Raw genomic sequence first — 25,650 nt, forward strand, 5'->3', positions numbered from 1 at the left:
ACTTAAGTCAATCTCTGACCACATATACACCGGATTTTTTCTGGTTTAGTCCTTTCCTGATGCCTTTCTGCATCATTTTGCCATTTAAAATCAACTGGTAGACATGCACTTTTGGAAAAGTTTTACTTTTATAAAATATCCAAGTTGTGGTGAACTACTCTTAAAATATTACAAGATGTCATTTGAAAGAAAATGACCGTCATGAATGTCTCCATAACATTATTACTTCTACTCAGAAAATTTAAGGAGAAAAACAATTCACTTCTCACTATAGACTGAAAAACACTGGCTGTAAAGAAAAGGAAGCTCATGTGATCAATATACTCATAATTTCTACAGTGCCTAAGAAAATTATGCCAGGTATTTTTCCTCTTGCATCACCGTTTCAGAAGAAACTCTGCATGGTGCTTGAGTACCTTCTGTTAAAGAAATTCTGCGAGTGCTCCATACCATTACAGACAACACGATAAAAGTCCAGCAGTGCTGTCATTTGCTTACATTTTCAGCTCCGTTTAACTAAGTTCCAGAGGATCTTTTTGATGTTTGTTTCTCCTGAAAGACTGCAGTTTACAATGTACAACCCACTGAAATACTTTTAGAATTTTATGTAACGTTTTATTCTGTTCAATCAAAACCAGTGTATGAGAGATACCAAAACTAACTCAATCTTCACATTTGAAAATCTATCCTAAAAAATAAACTTTCTTTAATGAGTAAAGAAGTTGCTGGAGTGAAAAAGTAGGAAGGTGTAACGTGTAAAACACAGAAGGGTGGGCCATCACACATCAACTGAAAGTATCTTCCCATCTACGGGAGATACACCTCATGGGAAATACAGTGTGCTGTAATTTAAAAAGCATGCTACAGAGTTTTACATATAGAAATTAAAAGCAAACAATGACATGTCTTCTTTCTTTATTTGAGTTGTTAGGAAAGTAATGATACTCTCCTTTCTTCCAAAGCAGCTTTCAAAAATTATAATCTGTCTCACATGATTTAGGCCTTGGTCTTCATAAGCGGATGGAAAAGTCAAACTTTTCAAAGTTCTGGCTCTGCTATTCTATAATCAAAATGAAAGAAATACATGTCTGAAGAAACTTGTTCTTTTTAACTGTACTTAGTGTTTTCTTAAAATTATCTTTTTTTCAAAATCTAAACTACAATCCCAGATCTGGGATAGGGTCTTGGCAATTTTGAATGAGAAAAACATCAATTTTCCAAACCAAAGTTCTTCAGTAGAACACACTCCCACAGAAATATATCTCCCTTGCAGTCAGTTAGATTTCACCAAATTTCTTGGCTGTTCTGAACTTTGAAAAACCGATCTTACTGATTTTTGCTTCTGGGAAGATGGTGTAGAGATCCTTTCCCTTATTCTCACTAAAGTAAAACTAAGAACCTTGAACATTTTATATATAGGACAAGCATAAGACTGAAAAATGGGGAGAAAGCAGCAGATCAGCTAGGAAACTAGAGTCTCAAGGAAAAGCAGAGACAGATTCCCTGGGATTTTTTGTCTCATAAATCCCAGACTTACAGCTGAAGAAAAGGCAACAACAGCAACAAATTGACTCAGTGTCTATAGAGTATTGGGCAGTGGAAAAAGCCAAATGCAAAAGGTTACCTAGTATCTGATATATTTGTATAACATTTAGAAATGACAAAAATACAGAAATGGAGAACAGACTAGTGGCTGCCAAGGGCTGAGGAGGAGATGAGGGCAGGAGGAGAGCAGGTGCAGCTATAAAGAGCAACAGGAGAGCCCCTTGTGGTGCTGGAACTGTTCTGTGCCGTGGCTGCATCCTCATCCGGCCATGTGTCATCATGTATCCTGCTACAATACGGAAGAGCAAATCTGACTCCACATTAGATCTATTTCTTTACCCTTTATACTTTACTGCTTTTGCTACAAGTTAGGAATGTTGCCTATAGGCTGAAATACATGATAGCCCACTCTCAAGGGCTATATTTTTAAAAGTATAATACTTTTCCATTCATATGGAGGTAAAAAGTTTCAGAACAGAAAATAACATTTTTCTTATTGGAGGTTTACAGGAACACCATGACTTCACCTACATGGACAGCTGCAAGAAGAAAGGATTCCAACAGCAGTAAGTTTGCCACAACCATCCCCCTCCCCACTTTCAATATAAAAGAAGCCTGAATTCTAACTTGGGTAAGAAGGGGCGCCAGTACACCATCTTCTCAGCCTGCTGCCCTTCTGAGTAAAGTTGCTATTTCTTGCCCCAACAACCTCTCTCTTTATTTATTGGCATGTCATGAGGCAAGATTGCTGGGGAAAATATCAATAACTTCAGATATGCAGAGACACCACACTTATGGCAGAAAGTGAAGAAGAGCTAAAAAGCCTCTTGGTGAAAGTGAAAGAATAGAGTGAAAAAGTTAGCTTTAAGCTCAACATTCAGAAAACTAAGATCATGGCATTCGGTCTCATCATGTCATGGCAAATAGATGGGGAAACAGTGGAAGCAGTGGCTGACTTTATTTTTGGGGGCTCCAAAATCACTGCAGATGGTGATTGCAGCCATGAAATTAAAAGACACTTACGCCTTGGAAGGAAAGTTATGACCAACCTAGACAGCTTATTAAAAAGCAGAGACATTACTTTGCCAACAAAGGTCCATCTAGTCAAGGCTATGGTTTTTCCAGTGGTCATGTATGGATGTGAGAGTTGGACTATAAAGAAAGCTGAGCGCCGAAGAATTGATGCTTTTGAACTGTGGTGTTGGAGAAGACTCTTGAGAGTCCCTTGGACTGCAAGGAGATCCACCCAGTCCATCCTAAAGGAGATCAGTCCTGGGTGTTCATTGGAAGGACTGATGCTGAAGCTGAAACTCCAATACTTTGGCCACCTGATGCGAAAAGTTGACTCATTGGAAAAGACCCTGATGCTGGAAAAGATTGGGGGCAGGAGGAGAAGCAAACAACAGAGGATGAGATGGCTGGATGGCATCACCAACTCGATGAACATGGGTTTGGGTGGACTCCGGGAGTTGATGATGGACAGGGGGGCCTGGCATGCTGTGGTTCATGGGGTCGCAAAGAGTCAGACACGACTGAGCGAATGAAGTGAACTGAACTGAACTGAGGCAAGCAGTGGGAGCCTGGACTGGGTAACACTGGTTATTATATTGTACCAGAGTGTACACGATGTTACCACTGGAAGAAACAGATCTCTGAACTATTTCTTATAATTAATTGCATGGGAATCTAGAGTTACCTCTAAAATATAAAGATTAACTTTTTTATAGGGCCTTCTAAAAGGTCTTAACCTACACATTGAGATGACTGAATCAAAATTCATTCATTGAAAAAGTGATGAATGTGTTTGATTTCAAATACTTGTTTTGTTTTTAAAGAATCAACCTCAAACTGTAAAAACAGTCTTCATAGCAAATATTCCCATAAACTTTTGTGGAGCAGGGAGGGAAAATTTCTCATTATAAGAATTAGCCAGCAGTCACTAAATCTACTATTTGATGAGAGATCGTCAAAGGCAAGTCAGTAAGTGCCTTTTAGTTTAGAAATATGAAGTAATTTGACAACAAATATGGAGATCCTTTTTCCTACAAAGAATCAATAGTTTTCTCTCATCTCCCCTCTCCCATATACCTGCTGGTATTGATATACAGTGTTTTCCATTTTCATTCAGTTGTTATGTTTTTCTATAATGATTTATCATTTTAAAAAAGAATGTAACTTTTCCCATGAGTGACATAGTGGCATATGGGGCCTCCCTTTAGTCTAAGTTACATTCTGTATTTCAGCATTTAGCCTAAGGATGCTGAATTATGCACCTGAGGTGCACCATACACATCCCTCAGTTCTAAGCAGGGATTTTTAAATGTTTGGCACCATCAAGAGGAAAGAGCTTGTACTGCCACTGTAACAAGAACCTAGGGTTTGCTCTCAAGTATAGAGGAACTCACTTTTAACAGCAACTGTCATAGACTACTGTAACACAGAATTATACTAAGACTTTTGGCTCTGTTTCCCCAATGTGGAGTCACTAGATTATTGCTAAATGCTACTTTTACCCCTTCCCATTCCTCTTCTACCCATCTAGTCCTCCAACTGAAGAAGAAAAAAAAAGATGGATAACTGTTTTTATTCTCAGGTAACTGGGGATAGTTGGCAACTCTAGTTTGCAAAGAATAAATTCCTTCAATATTTACTGAACATCTACATTTAAGCCAGCAATTTGCTATTTAAAAGATAAGGTCTTCATGATCTCATGATCCAAGGTGATCTGACCATAGATAACAGTCTACTTTATGTTATATACTTTATATTATCTACTAATTATAGATTTACTCTAATCATAAGAGAAATGGAAGAAGTTGGCTTAGAGAACTGATAGCTTATTTAGCCAGTATACAGTATTACCAGTCTAATCCTATACTAACCAATATCCAACATATCATAATTAATTTCTTTTTTTAAGTTTTTCTCAATGTAAGAAAGTTTAGAAATACATAGCTCACATTTACAGCTTACACTGTGTTTCTGCAGCAGACTATAAACCATCCAAAAGGTCTGAAAGTGAAGGAAGGCAGAGAGCTGACCAGCTGTTTTAAACATCAGAGCTAAGAAAAGCATGGCTCCGAAGATACAAATCATTCTAAAGCTTATGTTAAACCTGGGGATTAAATCAATTAATGAACTAATGGACGTTCTGACTCAGAATACAGGAAGAGAGTCATAATTTCTAAATATCCCTTTAAAAAGACTGAGCCACTCATTTTACTTGGTTAGTAAACCAACCTCTCACCCCACTGGCAGTTTAAATGGCTTGCTTCCCACTAGTGCAACCTTTTTTTTTTTCTCAAACTATAGTCAGGATGTAGCAAGAGGAAGGGCCACATCAGGAAGCAGATGCCTTTCAAGTCAGACGGGAGTACAAAATAGCCTTCAATACTTAAGTTTGTCTTCACATTCCAAACACATTCTACTTGGGAAAAAAGAAAGATGGCTAGGCAGCCATAAGCATTCTTATAACATTGTCCATTCTGCTTCCAACTAAGAAATGCTGTCCAATTTACAACACAAAACAGTCTGAATGACCAAACTGTCTTTGGGGTCAGGAGTCACTAGGAAGTGGAGGCAGCAAGAAGCAGATGCAGAAGCAAAGCATATCTACTGGGAGAGTAGCTTTCAGCTGACAATGCTCACTCTTCTTGGTTTCCCAAATAGGTTTCTCTAATTACAGGACCGAAATGTCAAGGCTGTTCCCTCTCTGGCCTCTAAAATGGTGTCGTATACTACCACCAAGGGAGATGAGAGAACACACACATACACACACATATATATATTTTGAGTGATTTTTATTGGTAATCTATGCTTTATTTATGAGTAGAATATTACTACCCCTTCACTGCTTTTGAATTAAAGTGAGCCCTCACGCTTTTCTGAGATATGCATAATGACCTGACTGTTTCGCTGGTTTCTGCCCCACAGCAACGGGATCTGTCCCTCCTTGGACGTCCCTCCCACCCCTACCCCGTCCCATCCCTCTAGGTTGCCACAGAGCACCGATTAAGCCTCCTGTGTGATATAGCAACTTCCCACTGGCCATCAATTTTACATATGGTAGTGTATAAGAGAACATACACTTTTATAAAATTCCATTTTATATTTTAAGTCCTAAGGTATCCTCAATTACACTTACATTTAACTTCAAAAACATTACACCTACTATCTACTTAAAAGTACGCAAGCCTTGGTTTTGAACAGCACCAGATCTTACAAAGAATGCCACAAATTTTTCAACATAAAGAAAAATAACTTTCTTTTATTTTTATTTTTAATTGAAAAAGTGGAAGAGAATTTTTCCATTTCTAGAAGTAAAAAGAATTCATTTATGCTGAGATATTTGCATCCTTTTGTAGACAGCTTTACTGTTACCTAGAACTACGTGCATAAACCTAAGTTTGAGATCTGGGAACTAAGGGTGCATACTTCAGCCACAGAATAAGGAAAGGAAAGCCAGAATGAACGCTATTCATTTACTTTCTAAAAACACGTGTACATTGCTTCCTATATTCTGCATACTTGGCTACAAGGTAGAGATGAACAGCAGTTAGTAAGACAGGCACAGTTCCAGACCTTTGCAACATAAAATTCTTTTGCTGTAAAGTGCTTTCAGAGAGGCTATTAGAACAAAACATCTTATAAAATTGCAGACAATTACTGTCCCAGACATTTCACCTATTCAAGTAATAAATACCATGGAAATCAACCTCATCTCCAGGGTGGTAGAGTATGTAAAAAGTTAGAAAATCTTATTCCATGGTGCCTCATGAGAACTGGTATCACATTACAACTTGTTCCATGCATGGAAGAATGAATGCCAAGTGTGATTCTACATAGTTCTAAATGGCAACAATGCTGTTTATCAAGGCACTGCAGATGACTGTCATCAACCAGAAAGAAAACATTGGATTGCTACAAAGCACAAAGCAAGCTGTGGGAATCCACCAGTTCTCCACAATAGCACACAGATGCTTTTGGTGATGGAGCCAAATACAGTCTTGATAGCAGTAGGATTTGCTTTAAGCTTTTAATTTTCCCCTTTCCTTCTTAAAATGACTTTGACTGTCTTGGACCATGACATGAACTAGAGGGCCATCACTACCTCTGTATTACAGGAAGGGAAGGCAGGACTCAAATGAGACAAACAAAAGAATATCTTGTCTACTTTCCATTTCTCCAAAGAAGACATACAGATGGCTAACAAACACATGATAAGATGCTCAACATCACTCATTATCAGAGAAATGCAAATCAAAACCACAATGAGGTACCATTACACGCCAGTCAGGATGGCTGCTATCCAAAAGTCTACAAGCAATAAATGCTGGAGAGGGTGTGGAGAAAAGGGAACCCTCTTACACTGTCGGTGGGAATGCAAACTAGTACAGCCGCTATGGAGAACAGTGTGGAGATTCCTTAAAAAACTGGAAATAGAACTGCCATATGACCCAGCAATCCCACTTCTGGGCACACACACTGAGGAAACCAGATCTGAAAGAGACACGTGCACCCCAATGTTCATCGCAGCACTGTTTATAATAGCCAGGACATGGAAGCAACCTAGATGCCCATCAGCAGACGAATGGATAAGGAAGCTGTGGTACATATACACCATGGAATATCACTCAGCCATTAAAAAGAATTCATTTGAATCAGTTCTAATGAGATGGATGAAACTGGAGACCATTATACAGAGTGAAGTAAGCCAGAAAGATAAAGACCAATACAGTATACTAACACATATATATGGAATTTAGAAAGATGGTAACGATAACCCTATATGCAGGGCAGAAAAAGAGACGCAGATGTACAGAACAGACTTTTGGACTCTGTGGGAGAAGGCGAGGGTGGGATGTTTCGAGAGAACAGCATGTATATTATGTAGGGTGAAACAGATCACCAGCCCAGGTGGGATGCATGAGGCAGGTGCTCGGGCCTGGTGCCCTGGGAAGACCCAGAGGAGTCGGGTGGAGAGGGAGGTGGGAGGGGGGATCGGGATGTGGAATGCGTGTAACTCTATGGCTGATTCATGTCAATGTATGACAAAACCCACTGCAATGTTGTGAAGTAATTAGCCTCCAACTAAAAAAAAACAATTGAAAAAAAATGTTAATTATCAAGAATAGTTAGAAATAAAATGTGAATACTTTTGTGGAAAAAAAAAAAGCATACCCTGTCTACTTTATAACGATTTCTTTAGTCTCTGAAGCGTCTGATTTGTCAAAAGTTCAGCACCGCAGCCCACTAGAGGTACCTCTTCCATCACCTCTGCTTAGAAAACAGCTCAAAACTGAGAAGTCTAAATGACCACTCCCCAGCCCAAAACGATGTCACAAGGTCTGTGAGCCGAAGCACACACACGTCACGTGCACAGGGCCCTCTCAAGATCTCACTTGCACCCAGTAACTCACAGCCGGCAACATTTTTAAACAAGGCTTGATATCTGGTTTCTAAAAGTTATAAATTAAAAAAAGATTGGCACAATGACAAAAGAAAAACTGGCAGCTTAGAGGAAGAAAGAAGGAAGAAAAATTATTAAAAACGAAACAAATAGCGCAGTAGTTGGAAGCTATCTAATGTTGACTCACTATGAACAGTTGTACCCCATTAGTAGGTCTTTGGAGGTTCATGATTAGGGTTCAGTCTTTAATACTTTAAATAATTACCTTAAGTTTTCAAATAAAGATTGCACATGTAAAAAAATCCAAATGAAACACTGAGATAGTCAAAACTTAAGTCAAAAAGTACTGCAGAAGTTATGTTTAGTGTACCTACTTTATCCTGCTTGGTTTCCTCATTAACGAATTTAGTAAATCTTTGGCATCTATTAATTTTATGTTTGTCTAAGAGTTGGGTTTATTTTTTTAAAATTATGCTTTGACAACGTGGAGATCCCACTTAATTGTCCCAGTGGATCCTGAAGAGCCAGCTGAACTGTACTGCTCATGAACACTATCTCACGGCTGGAAGCCCAGGCCTAGCTTTTCTTGGCTCCTGGAGTAAATCCCAGCGGCAGCAGAGCTTCACCCTCACCGACTCGCTGTCCTCTAACGCTTGTGTTTGCCTATTCTGGGTTTCTGATTCTTGTCTACGTCTGAGCGGGGTTTTGGTTTGCAAGTAACTGATAATTATCTGCATTAATGGTGCAATAGCTGGGAATCTGGTTTTATGATTTGACCACTTAGTGATCCATCAGGTAGAACTGGAAGCCGGTCTTTCTCCAGCGAGCATGGTTTAGCATTTGTTTGTCGTTCTTTCTCATCTGTTATTTTTCTATGAACTCGAATCAGGACAATATTTTTTGCCCAGTCTCTGTAACTGAGAAAAGATATCACCATGTGAGAATGAACTATTTTCCTACTTCCTGAAGATAATAATAAATTAAAATAAAGGACCTCCATTATGATTGGTTTATAGACACTAATAAGCATTTAAATAAATCTAATATTCCCAAGATTTCCCCCAAAAATGAAATTCTAAAAATTTAAAAGTATTCTTTTTAAGAAAAACACCTTCTTCATCAAAAGTCTTGACTTCAGAAACAGTTTTCTTTTCCTTAGAAAACAAGTTCATATGACTAAAGTGAATCTTTACACAAATTATCAAACATTGACTTGATAATTTAGTTTAAAAAACAGCTATATGTCTTTGCATTATCTTATCAGTGCATAGTATAATACAAGTATAATTTCATCTTTAAGATAAGGTTAGATTAGTTTTATCATAGATTAGTTGATCTGAACTTCTTTAGTGTCTTGTACTAGTTTACAGAAAAGATGTTAAGATTATTTCTATATACAGTATAAGATTTAACAAATACAAAATCCATGTTCAACTACCCTGAATCATAATTGCGACAAGTCTTCTTATATCAATAGTAATTATATCCTGTGAAGTGTCACCTTAAACATAATTTATAATATCTTAAGTCATTTGCCTTAGTGTCTGGTTGTTCCAGAAAGTCAAAGAAGACTGTGAAGAACAAAAGTTGACAGGAATTAAAAAACTACAGATCTGGACGTCAGGGAGGTCAAGATAGTGGAAAGAAGATGCTGAGCTCAACGGCCCCCACCACACACACATTAGCAGTCCAACCCTGTGTGGGGCAGCTCCCAGCGAGCACAGAGCGGGGGCTCTTCCACAGCCAAGGCTGCAAGGACGGGCCCCACAGTCACGTGGGAAGGGGGGAGTACAATGCTGGCACTCGCATCTCCATGAGGGGCTGCAGAAGATGAAGGGGTTGTCACTGGCTCTGGGATCCTCCCTGGAGAGTGATGGGTTCAAGCCAAATACTGCGCACCCCGGTCCAGGTAAAACGCCAGAAAATGGGACCCCTCAGCTGCTTTGAAAACCAGTGGGACGTACTGGAGGGCCGTAAGGAACTGAGACTCCACCTGTGAGGAGCACACGCGTTTCCTCCCTCCCAGAGCAAGGGGCAGAGAGCAGACCGGGACTGCCCCGGCTTCTCACGCCATCCCGCCCTGCAGCCCCGCGGGCATAGGGTGCCCACTGCGGTCCCTCCTGCCCCGCCGCTGCACCATGCTGCTTCCGGAGGACAGGGGGTGTGCACGCAGAGGGAGCAGAGCCAGCTCAACCACGAAAAGGGTGAAGGTCTCAGAAAAGGGTGAAGGCAGACTTGGCCGCAAGTGGTCCTGAAGGCAACATGCAGGAAGCTGCCTGGGGCTCTGGCCGGCTGCTGGGACCGTCTCAGCACGCAGCCGGGCCTGCCAGCTCTGGCTTGCTCTCCTAAGGGTGGCAGCGCCGCAGCGAGGAGAAAGCACACCGCTAGAGGGATCCAACCCAAACGGCTTTTGCTCCAGCACCCTGAGAGCTGGGCCTGCCTCCAGAGAGGGAGGTCAGCCATCAAGCCCAGGTTTGCAAGGGGCCCTGGCTGCACCTCTCCATCTCCATCCTTGCCTCCTACGAAGGTGACAGCTGACAACGCACCCCAGGGGAACGCGCCATCCATGCTCACTTCGGATCCAACTCTCCCCCTAGAACCACTGAGTTCACACAGACTGCAGAGGGACACACCTTCACAGCTGCAGCAGGCCACGATTCACCCGACTCCACAGAAACAGAAATCAAAGCAAAATGAGAAGACAGAGGAGTTTGCTTCAGACAGCCGAACAAAAAACAGTGCTGAGGACACCCCTAAAGATCAGATAAATAATTTACCAGGTAAAAAAATTAAAAGCATTAATTACAAAAGTGCTTATAACTGTATTTGAGAAAAGAATAAATGGACACAGTGAGAATTTCAACAAGGAAGTAGGAAAAAAACAAAAAAGAACCAGTCAGAGCTGAAGAATACAATAACAGAAATGAAAAATACACTAGAAGAACTTAAAAGAAGATGAGGTGATACACCTAGAGATAAGTGATCTAGAAGACAGAAAAAAAGGAGATCACCTAATCATAATAATGAAAAGAAAAACAAATTTTAAAAAATGAGGGTGGTTTAAGGAACCTCTGAAACATATCAAGCATTATAATATTCACATTATAGGGTTCCCCCAAGAAGAAGAGAGAGAGGGATGGGGTGGAAAATGTATCTGGAGAAGCAAATAGATATCCAAGTACAGGAGGCATAGGTAGTCCCAAATAAGATGGACTGAAAAACACCCACATCAAGACCTACCGTAGTTAAAATGGCAAACATTAACCATAAAGAGAGAATTTTAAAGGCAGCAAGAGAAAAACAGAGCCGTATACAAGGGAATCCCCATAAAGATATCAGTTCTTCTTTCTTCAGAAACTTTGCAGGCCAGAAGGGAGTAGCACGATATATTTAAAAGCTGAAAGGGAAAAACTTGCAACCTAGGGTACTCTACCCAACAAGGTTATCCTTCAGAAGTGAAGAGATGAAGTACTTCTCAGACAAGAAAATATTGAGTTCATCAATTCTAAAGTGACCCTAAAAGAATTGTTAAAGGGTCTTCTCTAAGAGGAAAACAAAAGGCTACAATAAGATGTGAGAATTTATAGGAAAGGAAAAATCCCGCAGGTGGGGCAAGTTTATAGGAAAGGCTGTGGATCAACTATAATAATCAAGCACGAAGACTAAAAGGCAAAAATTGTAAAATCAATCATAACTACAATAAACAACTAAGGGATAGACATGAAGATGTAAAACATGATATCAAAAACTCAAAATGTGGGGGAGGGAGTAAACATGTAGATCTTTTAGAATTTAAATGACTATCATTTTAGAACAAGTAGATATACTGACAGCCGATGAAAAAAGAAGATGTGGTATACATAGACAGTGGAATATTACTCATCTATAGAAAGAATGAAGTTTTCCCATTTGGAACAACACAGATGGACCCATAGGATATTATGCTTAATGAACAAGCCAGCCAGAGAAAGACAAATATTGCACGTTAGCACTTACATGTAGAATCTAAAAAATAAAACAAATGAATAAACATAACAGAAACAGACTCACAGATATAGAGAACAAACTAGTAGTTACCTGTGAGGAGAGGGTAGTGGGGAGGGACTTATAGGAGTAGGGAATTAAGAGGCACAAATTACTATGTATAAAATAAAAAACTACAATGATATACGGTATAGCACAGGGAATATAGCCAATGTCTTATAATAACTTTAAGTGGAATATAATCTACAAAAATATTGAATCACCATGTTGTACACCTGAAAGCAATACAATATTGTAAATCAATGGTACTTTAATAAAATGAATAAAGTTACATGAAAAATTTGAGATTTGCAGAAAAGGAGCACATTTGACTTGGTTTATAACATTTACAAATAGTTCTGTAAAGATGTAATAAAATGTTAAAATTTTGGCACAAGTTGAATAGCACTGATGAGTTTATTTATGAAATAACTTTTTTATGAGAAGTATCCTATTAATGTAAAACTAAAATGGAGTTATCTCCTAATGAAAGGACCTACTTACTAATCTTGGAGAAATCAGCCTATGCTTACAAAAGTTAGTAAAAGTTTATTTTTGTAATCTGTCCAGAGAGAAGAGTTTCAGCATCTCAAAAGAATAATCTTTTGTGTCTTGTCCTAACTGGGATATATACTTGCATATTTAAAATGATCAAAATAGTTCATTTCTGATTAAGATTTATTATTTATAATAACTTTTCCTCATTTTATTAAGTAATCAAACTGCAACATTCATTTTCTCAGGCATCCATAATTCTATATCATTAATCTCTAATTAATATTTGATTTTGCCTTTCCAAGATCAGACCCTAAATTCAGGAAAACAAATTTTTCAAAGATATCTTTCACACTTGAACTATCTCTAAGCTTTCCCAGAGGACCCTTGGGCAATGACAAAGATTTTTTTTTCTTAACCTTACAAAAAGAATGCTAGAAATATTTATGTTTATTCACTATATCCCTTGTATAAATAGCTCAACACTATCAAAAAATGCATAGGAAGATTTGTCAGATCAAGTGAGAAGCTCAGCCTTCCCTCATCTAATTTTTTATAGGTAAAGTATCATAAAGCTTGGTGATTGCATACCTTATAGAAAGACTCTGGATATATATCAATATCCTCACCCTCTGTAATATGTTTTTACCCTTATGTGAAACACTAATTAAGTAAGATCAACATCCTATTGCATAATAGAAGATTCAAACTTTTCTTCTTCTTGATCAAGTTTGTTAAATTAACTGTAGATTAACCACAGCCACTTGCCCTTACCCTCATCCAACAGTCTGTGCTTTCCTCTCATGCTTACCTAGAGACTGCTGAAATTATAGATGAGGATGTGCCGTTAAAAAAGAAAGACAGCCTCAGAGCCTCATGGATAGAACTTTACCAGATACTCTTTACAATATTCAAAGAATGGACTTACGGGCAGAGGCTGACAGAAGAGGTGGCATTACATAGCCAAGTATCATATCATACTAGCAACTAAATCAGACTTTCAGGACTTTATTTAGTCCAGAAATAGATGACTATATGAAATCAAATTAATGACTCAAGACTAGAGGAATAAGAATTAGTTATATAGAACTCATGGAACTGAAACTGGAAATCTGATCTCTAAATGCAGATATGTGTTTTGGAAAATTACTAGCATTAATCTTACTGTTCTATTTTCTGATGGGGAAAACCCTTTTACCACTCATCGTGATCTGTCTCTAACCCTCAATTCAGCTGACTCCATCAGAATTCAGGAAGTGATATTTTCTTCTGAGTCACTTTACTTTTTAATGGCAATAACATTATTTGCAGACACTCAATAAGAATCTGTTTTCTGTTTCACCGGGATGTAATCAGACAAGTAGACAATGCAATAGCAGCCAAATGTAGAGTGTCTTACTTAAAAATAAGCCTCATTTCTTATTATAAGCTCTTTATAAAGGAGAAAGGGTTATAACCTCCTATCTCAAGTTAATACCCAAAACCTCCCCTAAGAAGTTGATCTTGGACCTGTTTATGGCCTACAGGACACCAACCTTATAGGCAGTAAGAAAGGTCACTGGGTTGCCAGGAACCTTAGCAGATTTGGGAGAACTAGAGGAAACAGAACTTTACCAACACTTAAACCTGCTAAAGATGAAACCTGATGGCAATGAACTTCAGGTTTGGTTTCTTTTCCTTAGAACAGAAGAGTAAATAAAAGCATTTACGGAAGACCTCTGGAGAGATGATGCCACTGAAATGTTCGCTTAGATACTTTAATAAATTATCAGATAGATTCTCTGGTTCTATCAATGAGAGTTGTTCAGTACAGTATAGTGCTAAGTTTGCTATTCACATACAAGAAGGCCTTTATATGCTAATTACAACCTTTTCTAACTTATGTCAATGAATCAAGCCCAAATATAATGCCTTTTTGTGATCATGAAAAATATGTGGAGATTATGTATGGTAACAAAGAAGCTGCTATCCCCACCCACAGGACATCAAGTTCTCTGAGGCATACACATTTGTCTTCATTCACTAGTATATGGATCAGGACATTTGGAAATTCTGTAAGGATAGGCAATAACTTACCAAGAGCTGCAACTGATGCAGATAATTACTTTTCCAAAATTTCAAGAAAATTCTGCCCTATATAGATGTAAATAGTTTCTGTTCACTATAATCTAAAAGTTACAATTTCATGTCCGGTAGGGGCTTAACTAGCTTTGTACGGGGTTCAGAATCTTATTCCAGCATACTTTTTTAGTAACTGAAATACTTTGATATTCCTACACTTCAGAATATCAGCTCTACCATCCTACTGCTTCCCACATTAAGGAAGTCATTAATCATTAATGAATCAAAATAATCTGACAGGTATTCACTATTTCTATAGCAGTCACAAATCCACAGAAAAAGGCAACTCGGTAACTTTGGGGGACATGTGAAGTTTGCAGTCATTATATGTATTAAGACATGGCTGGAGTGTGATGTGTGGTGTGTGTGTGTATGCGTGTACACAGTGCAGAAAAAGGTTGCGCACCACTGGGGCAACCTTTCAACTTCTCAGACAACTTGCTATACAGAAGAACTTACTACCTAATTCCGAGTTGCCATTTCACTGACTATTACCATCACAGCATATACATTCAAATGTGATGACATAAATAATACACATCAGTGTTTCCTCATAGTCTTAAAAGTCCGCAAGACTTTTAAAGACATTCAGTAAAATTCACAACTACCTTTGTTAGATTTATCAAGAATTTATACTTGTAAGGCCTCTGCAGAGCAGTTTAACATAGCATTAGGCACATGCAGGCCTGCAAAACAGCCCTAAGTGACGAATAATAGTGATTTGGGAAGAGCAAGGTTAGCAGGAGGCAATCTAGGAAGGGACACCAGGAGCTGGCCACAGGGAAATCCCGCACTCCCACGTGTATCCTTGGAGCTTGTCTCCAAGAAGCTGCTCAATGAAAGTGAGGTCAAGCCAGATGAAGAGATTACCAATCGCTCCATCTCCTGCTCCCTGAGTCTCTCCTCCCTCTGCCGCCGGTGATAATCCATCAGGTCGTCTCGTCCGGAAATGGAGCTAATGCTGCTTTTCCGTTCCCGAAGGACAGGCTGGGGGGTTCCTGAGGCCTGTCTGAGGCTGTCCAAGTCGGCGTCATCAAACTCGACAGACCCACACGAGAAGTTCCTTCTGGCTGCAAGTGCTCGGTCCAGCTCCCCAGGAGGAAACGAATGACCGGGGCTGGGACCCGCGTAGGAACCCCGGTCAAGGTCGTCAGAGGTGCAGGAGGAGGTGGAGGCCAGAAGCATCTTGCGAGCCACTCGAGGGCTGGCAGGCACGCTGAGGGTGGAACTCACGTAGGGACCGCCCTCGGAGGCAGAGGTTTTATAGGGCAAGGCTCCTGAGCTCAAAGAAGAAAAATTCAGGTAATTGTCGTTGTCTATGATGCTGTGAGGTAGATCCTTCTCCCCCGGTCTCGTTCGTCTGGAATTGCCCAGAGAGCTCCTCGGAGGCAGAGTGAGAGGGGCCAGCTGGCCCTCGGTGGCTCTGTGCAGCCTGGGGAGGGAGCGGCTGTAGGCGCCCATGTGACTCAGGCTGCCGCCCGAGTACTTCCTGGTCCTCACACTGATGCTCTCAGACGCCGGCTCCCGGTGTCTGCTCAGCTTGGGCTGAAGGGTCAGGTTGTCCTGGATGCTCAGTTTCCTGGCTTGCTTTGGGCTTGAAGGCATGCTGGCCGCCCCCGACCTGTTGACGGGTGAGGAGCCAGTGTCACTCAGGGAACTTCCATTCCACATGGTCAGGAGCGAGCCAGATGCTTTGCGGCCTTCCAACCCTCCCAGAAAGTAGACATTGTCATGGGATTTATTCCTTGAGCTATATTTGGAATAGGGAGGCTTCTCTGAAAGCCTCAAGGACCTTTCCACGTCCCGGCCAAGAAAATGATCAAAGTCTGCTCTCCCAAGTGCATATCCACTAAGGGAGGGTGAAGTGCTGCGTAAAGGGGTGGGCGGTTTCATGGAAATACCTTTGTCACTTCCATCGCAAGAGAACTGCTTAGTCCCCTGGATTTTGGCCAAAGAAGGGCTACTTCTGACGCTGGTTCCCAAAGGAGAGGGGCTTCTTTTAGCAGGCACAGGTTGTGAGAGGGTTAAATAGGAGCCAGAACAGTCTCCATTGGCTTTAAATCTCAGACTGGAAGAATATTTCTTTGGGCTCAGGCTCTCCATCATGTTTTGGGAATTGTTTTCGAGGGAATTCTCCACAAAGCCTGCCTCTAAGCTACCATTCTGTAAATCCAGCTGCTTTTGCATGTGGCTCTGCTCTGCCATAATCTTGTTGGAATCTGCAAAGAAAAAAAAAGAGAGACAGCTTTACTTAACAAAGATTTAAAAAGACCAAGCGCTTGTTAGCTTGCATGGGTACACAATCCGATACGGTGCTGTGTTAGTAATAAACCTAGTAAAGCTGTCCTGCAAAATGAAGATGACTAAAGACCACTGATCTGGGATGTTTTCTGAACAAAAGAAAAATAATTCGAGAGAACATCAGTGATATTTGAGAGGAACAAATCCCTAACACCAGTACGGGTGCAAGAAAAGGGGGTGGTACCTAAAAAAGACAATGACCCTTTAGCGTTCTATTCCCTGGAGGACCACCTGCTTCCTGAGTACCTAGCAAACACCTGATGGGATGAGGCAATGGGCTTTCCTTTAGATGTCTCTGTAAGAAACATTAACCACTCAGAAGTTCTAAGGAAACTAAATTCACATTCTAGCAGAGAAAGAAAATTTTATAATCAATAACATGAGAGTTAGAAGATGATTTTTTAAAAGAGGACTATGAGGGTTACCTTCTCAACAAAAAGACTTAAAAAACTTCCTGCATCCATCAGACAAAGTTCAGTCAGTTCAGTCACTCAGTCATGTCTGACTCCTTGTGACCCCATGAATAGCAGCACGCCAGGCCTCCCTGTCCATCACCAACTCCCAGACTTTACTCAAACTCATGTCCATCGAGTCGGTGATGCCATCCAACCATCTCATCCTCTGTCATCCCCTTCTCCTCCTGCCTCCAATCCCTCCCAGCATCAAGGTCTTTTCCAATGAGTCAACTTTTCGCATCAGGTGGCCAAAGTACTGGAGTTTCAGCTTCACCATCAGTCCTTCCAATGAACACCCAGGACTCATCTCCTCTAGAATGGACTGGCTGGATCTCCTTGCAGTCCAAGGGACTCTCAAGAGTCTTCTCCAACACCACAGTTCAAAAGCATCAATTCTTTGGCGCTTAGCTTTCTTCACAGTCCAACTCTCACATCCATACAGGACCACTGGAAAAACCATAGCCTTGACTAGATGGACCTTTGTTGGCAAATAAATCTCTCTGCTTTTTAACATGCTATCTAGGTTGCTCATCACTTTCCTTCCAAGGAGTAAGCGTCTTTTAATTTCATGACTGCAATCACCATCTGCAGTTATTTTGGAGCCCCAAAAAATAAAGTCTGACACTGCTTCCACTTTTTCCCCATCTATTTCCCATGAAGTGATGGGACCATATGCCATGATCTTAGTTTTCTGAATGTTGAGCTTTAAGCCAACTTTTTCACTCTCCTCTTTCACTTTCATCAAGAGGCTTTTTAGTTCCGCTTCACTTTCTGCCATAAGTGTGGTGTCATCTGCATATCTGAGGTTATTGATATTTCTCCCGGCAACTTGATTCCAGTTTGTGCTTCTTCCAGTCCAGCATTTCTCATGCTGTACTCTGCATATAAGTTAAATAAGCAGTGTGACAATATACAGCCTTGACGTACTGCTTTTCCTATTTGGAACCAGTCTGTTGCTCCATGTCCAGTTCTAACTGTTGCTTCCTGACCTGCATATAGGTTTCTCAGAAAAAGGTAGGTATTAACAATAGTAGAGGGAAGAGTGGTCCCCACATTCCTCACATATCAGTGTCAGGTAGAATATCTAGAAACCTGAAACTGATATATCCTTCAACTTCCCAGGCATCCCAGAAGCACCGCGATTATCCTTGATCTAACTCTCTCCTCTCATGGATGCACCTTTCTCCTTCTTTTACACCCATCTGAACCCACACATCCTTTGAGGTTCACATTAATATTCTAGTTTCCACAGTGAATAAAAGAGGTTTTTATGGATGCACCTGTAAGAATATGTTTTGGACTCTAGTTTGAACAATATTAACTTAAGAAACTAAAGTTATAGTCTTTTCATTATAAACTAACCCTGCCAATGTGAAAGGTTATATTTTAAACTTTCTTTAAGTTTAATCAAAATACTTTCTTTAAGTTATCATCAAAGTGAAAATGCAGTTTAAACATTCCCATTGAACTCGGGCACTGTTAAGACTGTCCTCCAACTTCCTAGGCACCTCAGAGACCAGTCACTGTATCTCTGTAATATGTGATATGTAAACAGAATCACGTTTGGTTAGCAATAAACATCATAATGTGCTTGTTCCTGTGACCAACATACAAGTTTAAGGAAGAGGGTTATGTACAGTATTTGTATCACATCTCCAGCCCCTCCTGACTCCCACTGTCCCACAGGTGAGACAGTCAATGAACACAAGTTTTCAATTATCCATCACAGCCTTCCCCACTCCCTCCCAGCCTCAGATGGAGGATCTTCATCTTGCTGCTCAGCCTCACAGATTTCCTGGGCAAATGCAGGCCTAATAAGGAACTGCCTGTCACCCACAGAGTCGGGCCAAGAAACAGTCTGGCTGCTTAAATCCTAGTGATGGGCTGAGTGCTCACACCCTCAAAGCTGCAGCTTCTCCCCGACAAGCTCTGCCTTGGGGTCGTTATCCTCCAACCCGAAGCCCTGCCCTTATGAAAAAGCCATGATTATCTTTTGAACTGGACCTCAGAAAGTTTTTAAGATTCTCCCTTAGAACTGCTTCCCAGCTGGGGTCTGACCCCGCCCTCTGGGTCTTAACAGGTCACAAATGTCCCTCCAACAATCGTCTACCACCACCAATTCTGACCTTGAAAGCAACACCAGTCTGGCTCAAGCTCTATCTATCTCACCCTGTCCCCCTTGGAGGACTGAAATCATGACCTCTATCCAGTCTGGGTTCCTTCTATTTCTGACTAACTGTATCACATGTTGAAATTCCAGCAAACCATGGCCAATTCCCTCACGTCATTTTTTTTTTGAATTGAGGAAACAAGGAATTAGGTGGAACCTGAGAACATTACCATGCTATTTATTAAACGGGAAAAAATACTCTAATTTCCCAACAATAGGGAGAAAATTAAAAGCCATAGTATGTCATAAGTGTATACTAAACCACTTAAAATCTTATTTTGAGGTATGTTTATAACATAAAAAGTACATTAATATAATGTTCAGTAAATTTTTAAAATCCATACATACAATGAGTGCAGTCTTATATACACACCCACCTATAACCATGAATCACACACAGATGTTTAAGCCAGAATCTAAGGAGTCATCACCGGTCTCCCCTATCATTATATCCTCTACCATCTGTCACTTCTTCATTCCCTCCATTTTATCCATCAACAAATCCTATCAACACTGTCCTTAAAACACTGTCTGAACCTGGTCATCTGCTATTCCACTGCTGCCCCAGATTACAGGCCAGGGTCTCCTCCCTCCTCTTCCAGACGCTAGGTGCTCATTTTACTGCAATAACAGTAGAGTGAAATAAATCACACTAGGGATTTTTAGTTCATCTTTCTCAAACTGGTTTGTATTGTCCACATTTTTTACCATGTGTTTGGGTTGCCTTGACAATGAGTGAAAAAATTAGTGTAAAATACTAACATAGAATCTGAAGCAATACTTCACTTTTAAGTTGAGTAGATGTTCATTTTTCCTACGCTCTTGTCCAATTTTCGAACCAGACACTAATTCTTCCAAAAAAAAAAAAAAAAAAAGGTTAAAGAACTTGATCAGACTAACTTAATATGTCAGTTGAAGCCTTTGATGTTTTCTTCCAAACCTTCTAAAAGATTCAGGGGAATATCATAATTATACAAATCTGGTGGCTCAAACAGTAAAGAATCTATCTGCAATGCAGGAGACCCGGGTTTGATTCCCGGGTCGGGAAGATCCCCTTAGGAGGGATTGGCTACCCATTCCACTCTTCTTGCCTGGAGAAGTCCATGGACAGAGGAGCCTGGCAGGCTACAGTCCATGGGCCACAAAAAGTCAGACACAACTGAGCGACTAACACTTTCACTTTATTGTGACCATTTCATACTTTATACATCTCAAAGTGCAAAATCAAACGTAACTAATATGTATCCCTAATCACTTCCCTAATATGAATAAGTGAACAGAGGATTACCAAAAAGGCCTCCAGATGTTTGCTGAATATAGCTTAGATAATAATATTAGCATGCTCATTTTTTAATGTAGTTATTAGATTATTTCATTACTTGAGGTGATTCTGCTCATGGTACAGAAAAAATTAAAATCCTAACAGGTAGTGTTAGGTACTTCATTCATTAACTATGTACTAAGTGCCTACCACATCTCAGACACTGGCTTAACAGGCACTGGTATTGCTCACTATTATTCCTGTTCTTTCCTTTCAGAAACACAGCGGTGTTGTTCTTCCTCGTCCTTATGACATTAGGTGTGGCTATATCCCTTGCTTTGACCAATGAAATATGAGAGAAAGTGATGTGTCAGTTCCAAGCTGAAACATCAAGAGCTGGCATGATTTACCATTTCCATACCCTTCTTACGTGCAAGTCTTTAAAGGCTTCCTTAGCCTAGCTCCCTCAGTGAGGATAATCGGGAACAGGGCCTTTGCCAATCCAAGATTGTCTTAAGTCACTGAGATTTGAGAGTTGTTTGTTACTATGAAGGTGCTAATCTTCATTAAATGCCTACCATAAACCAGGCTTTGAGCTAGGCCCTGGAAAGTATGTGGTCAAAGATAGTATTTCCTGCTAGTACATAGTTTACAATCCCAAGTGGAAAACATATGTATGAATAAATGCTATACAATGTGACGCATGCCTTAACGGAGGACTGATTGACAGGTTGGTAAAGGCCTGATTGACAGATGGAGGGGGTTAACCCAGTGAGGGGGTAGTCTGGGTAAGTTATGACAGGAAGAGATGACGATGGAGTTAAATCCCACTGAAAGAGAATCCGATGGGTATTATCCAATGATAGCATAAAGTTACCTCCACACCTAAAACTTTGAGCTTTTAAAAATATAAACAAAATCTCAAGCCCATCTGAAGTCAGACTACGGGTACATCCAGCAAACATTCTGTCTCTGACAGAATTAACAACAAAAATTGTGTAGGAAAAAAAGCAAGTTATTTTCTATGTTTATTAACTATGTATTTCTCTCTCATAGTTACCTAAATCTTTTCCCATCTACACCATCTTGTAAGATACGTTCTGTGGGGTCCAAGTCTATGCCCATCTTAAGTGTGGTTTAAATCTGACAGCAATCCTCCAACCATTTAGCTTCTTTTAGACAAGGATACAAAGGGAAATCCGCTAAGTCAGATGTTAGAATAACAAGAGAAGGACTAAAGCCAGTTAGTGGGCAAGGCTCTGGTTGTAAGGTAATGCATACAAAATAGGAAACAGAATTAAGTGCAAGACAGGAATCCAGAAAGCAAGCCAGAGCAGATGCCGCACAATGGAAGTAAGAAACCAAGCCCCGAGCCCAGAACTCTGCATTTTCAATATTTACTCTAACGGTACAGAATTGAAGGTTTAACACCTCATGTCAAAATGGATACATGAAAGTTTAATTTTTGACTGACCAGTATATGACATTAATGTCATCTTCGATGATAAAATGTTAATATATTTCAACCTGTTTGCAGTTGCAAATGCTGCTCAATCACCCAAATGAAACATTACCAAACTGTTTCCTCTTCCTTTGAGCCAACAAAACTAGAGAGTATCAAACTACTATAGGGTATTCTTACTATCCTACAAGGTGGCAACACCTGGCCCCCCCTCCTCCTTACATGGACTTTTTTTAATCAAAAAATGTGATTACTGGGAATTCCCTGGCGGTCCAGTGGCTAGGACTTCATGCTTCCACTGCAGGGGGCACGGATTTGATTCCTGGTCAGGGAACTTAAGATCCTGCATGCTGCACAACACAGCCAATTCAGCCAAAAAGGAAAAAAAAAAAAAAAAAGAAACATAATTATTGATGCAGTTTATCTGGCCAAACAAAATCCCAAAATATTCTACAGTAGTGCTGCCTGAAAGATTAGGTTTACAGTCTGTAGGGAAGAGACAAGCAGGCCATTTGCAAATAATATATCACATCCGAGAAACAGTCATGCAACTGTTTCTCCACCATACATATTGCAGAAGAAAGTTACAGATGATTTGAAGGATATTCCAGAGGATATTTTAAGATATTCATGCTTCATACTCTAGTTTTTCATTTCAGCCTTATTGGGTTTGTTAAGGATGTGTAAGAAGTTGTGCATTTAAAGATTTGTTGTCAAGTATAAACATGTAATTCACTCAAGTTACTGAAGCTGAGTATACCGGCCATAGCTGAATACATATGTATGGATCCATGTGTCAGTTTGAGATCTTCAAGACGTAACTCCACAAATCGATTCGACTCAAAAGGTGGAGAATCACACAGGTGCCCCTCTGACCCTAGGGGTGACGTGACAATGGCGGCTCGCGACACCCCTCTCCTTCCTACTTCCAGGGCATCCTTTCCATCGCGGGTGAGACCTGAAGAGTGGAGGCCCAGAGACGGGAAGAGCGTAGGGAAGCACAGAAGGGGAAGTAGTAGCATATCTTCAGTGAGAGGCACGCAGAGGCAGGAGGGCAGAGGACACACACTGGGGGTTTAACTCCCCAGCAGAGAGGGAGACAGCCACGGGACGCACCTGCAGACGATGCATCAGAGACTGCAGCCGAGGTCAGGGAGAGAAAGCGGAGGAAGAACGGGAACAGTGGCGGTGGAAGGGGTTATCAAAGTGACACGCAAGTGAAGCGCGGCGGGAACGAAGTCTGTGTTAACACGTGCGGAAGAGGAGGCGAGGAAGACGCCAAGGGTTCCAGACTGCATTCCTGATCTCCACTGCTGTTTCGTTTTGCTTTCTTGTACATTTTATGTAAACAAAAAAGAAGTCTCGGGGAAATTATAAAATCACTGCATTGTTACTGTGGAAGCAATACAGCCCCGAGGGCCCGAAGGGCTCCGTACACTTTATGCACCTGAACAGAGAGCGGGGCAGGGAAAGGAGGACGCCGGCCGGGGCCCACCCGAGAGAAAAGGCAGCAGGCGGCGTGCAAACGGGAAAGAGGGTATGTGCGTGGAGACGTCTGGGCTTACCTTCAACCCATAAACTTAATCCCTCCAGAGCTCTTGCTATTTTTATCACCTGAAATGTACATCATCTTACTGTCAATTAGAGAATGCCAGGAGCCATTTAGAGATCTCTGGAAGGTAGCATAGCAAGTCACAGTACAGTTTTCCCTTGAGAAGTAAATTATTGGAAAAACTACTCTCCAGGGTGATGCTTGCAAGATTCTTGGTAGATTCTTTTTTCTTTGGCACAAGGCTGGTGTGCGTTTCAAAATATAATTTTCCAGCTCTATTTGTACCAAATAACATCACAGTGAGGTTAATCCTAACCAAACGGTAAGGCACCAGTGGTGAGCTTCAGAGCACTGTGATGACCAGAGCTGTAGGGACCCGGGTTTCAAGACAATGAAAACACACCCAGGAAGCAAAGTTTTAAAAGACAAACAAATTAAAATGAAGCATCTGTTGTGCTGTGTGTACTGTTTTAGAGGACAGAGATTTAAAGTCTGGCCTATATATATAAATTCAGTTTTCCAGGTAATTTACACCAAGAGTTTGGAGAATCCTTAAAACATCCAACATGTTACTTGTCCTTTTATATTGCCATGCACAAACACTTCTCAGGATCATCCAATAGAGCAGGAATTAATCAAAAGGGGACTGCGAGAGCAAGTCACGGAAAAGCAGAAACCTTTTCATATTGCTGGGGAAAGGATGTAGATTGGCGTGGCATGTTGGCATGCTCACTCAATCGTGTCCGACTCTTTGCGACCCCATGGACTGTACCCCGCCAGGCTCCTCTGTTCATGGAATTCTCCAGGCCAGAATACTGGAGTAGGTTGCCATTCCCTTCTCCAGGGGATCTTCCTGACCCAGGTAGAGAACATGCCTCTTCTGCATCGGCAGGTGGATTCTTTTTTTTTTTTTTCAGAATGATTCTTTATCACTGAGCCACTGGGTACAGAAGCAGATTCAGAACAAGAATCTTAAAACTCAGGAGGGCTGAGGTTAAAATTTCCACTTTATGAAAAAGTTTGAATTTCTATCGTGTCCTACAGGGGCCTTAGAGCTGAGGAACTGGCTCTGGGAGCACATTTTGTCCCAGTGGCTGATGCCTGGTGTTGAAGCTCTCCCAGCGCTCTGGTGGTCCGCGGGCCAGCCTCTTTCAGCACTGATGTTTACGGTGTGGCAGTGTTTTAAAGCACGCACTGATGACATGTAACTGAATTCAGACACCGGCTTAGAGCAGTCTGTCAGAAGCAGTGCCACTGTCTGTGTGTGGGGGGGGTAGAAGTGGGGGGCAGATTCTGTGGTGACGATAGGGCCTGAGTGAGGAAGCTTTGGAGGACTGAATAGGAAAAACGAAGAAATCTATTTCAGCCCCAAACTCCAAGCTTAAGAATGGAGAACAACGAACACAAAACCTTCCTTTTTTCCCGCTAATCTCAACATGAAAACGTGATGGCGGGAGAGTAATTAGAAGCTTCAGGAACACACACTTCCTTGTCTAGCAATATTCTCATTTCAGAAACCTCGAAGCAGCCTCCTTCCCCCACCCTCCGTTATCCAAACACCATCCTCAGTTAAACCCCCAGTCCTCTCAACTCTGCTCTTACAAACATACCCTCCCTTTTCACAAGTATTTCCTCTCATCACTAAATCCTCCACCTCCAGCATCTCTGCACACAAACCACACCTCTCCACACAACCCCGCGCCCACTGGCAAACGCCTCCCCCTCCAGCATACAGTCCCAGACGCTCTCTTCTTCAAAGACCCCCTCCCATCCAGCATCCCAAACCTTGGGCCTCCCCACTGTCTCAACACCCACCTGCGCAGAGCTTCATCTCCCACTCACACCACCCAGCTTCC

At 41.0% G+C, this 25,650-nt stretch overlaps 1 protein-coding gene across 9 annotated transcripts in view; it reads right to left on the bottom strand.

Moving 5' to 3' along the window:
* PHLDB2 (pleckstrin homology like domain family B member 2) overlaps positions 1-25,650 on the bottom strand; it is a 234,285-nt gene that overhangs the window by 73,789 nt on the left and 134,846 nt on the right. For all 9 annotated transcript variants that reach the window (XM_065913484.1, XM_065913483.1, XM_065913486.1 and 6 more), the window contains one exon: positions 15,464-16,812. In XM_065913484.1, coding sequence (XP_065769556.1) covers positions 15,464-16,812 — 1,349 coding nt within the window. The remainder of the gene's footprint in view (positions 1-15,463; positions 16,813-25,650) is intronic.

The sequence above is a fragment of the Muntiacus reevesi genome, chromosome 21, assembly GCF_963930625.1.
Source record: "Muntiacus reevesi chromosome 21, mMunRee1.1, whole genome shotgun sequence".
In the NCBI taxonomy this organism is placed as follows: domain Eukaryota; kingdom Metazoa; phylum Chordata; class Mammalia; order Artiodactyla; family Cervidae; genus Muntiacus; species Muntiacus reevesi.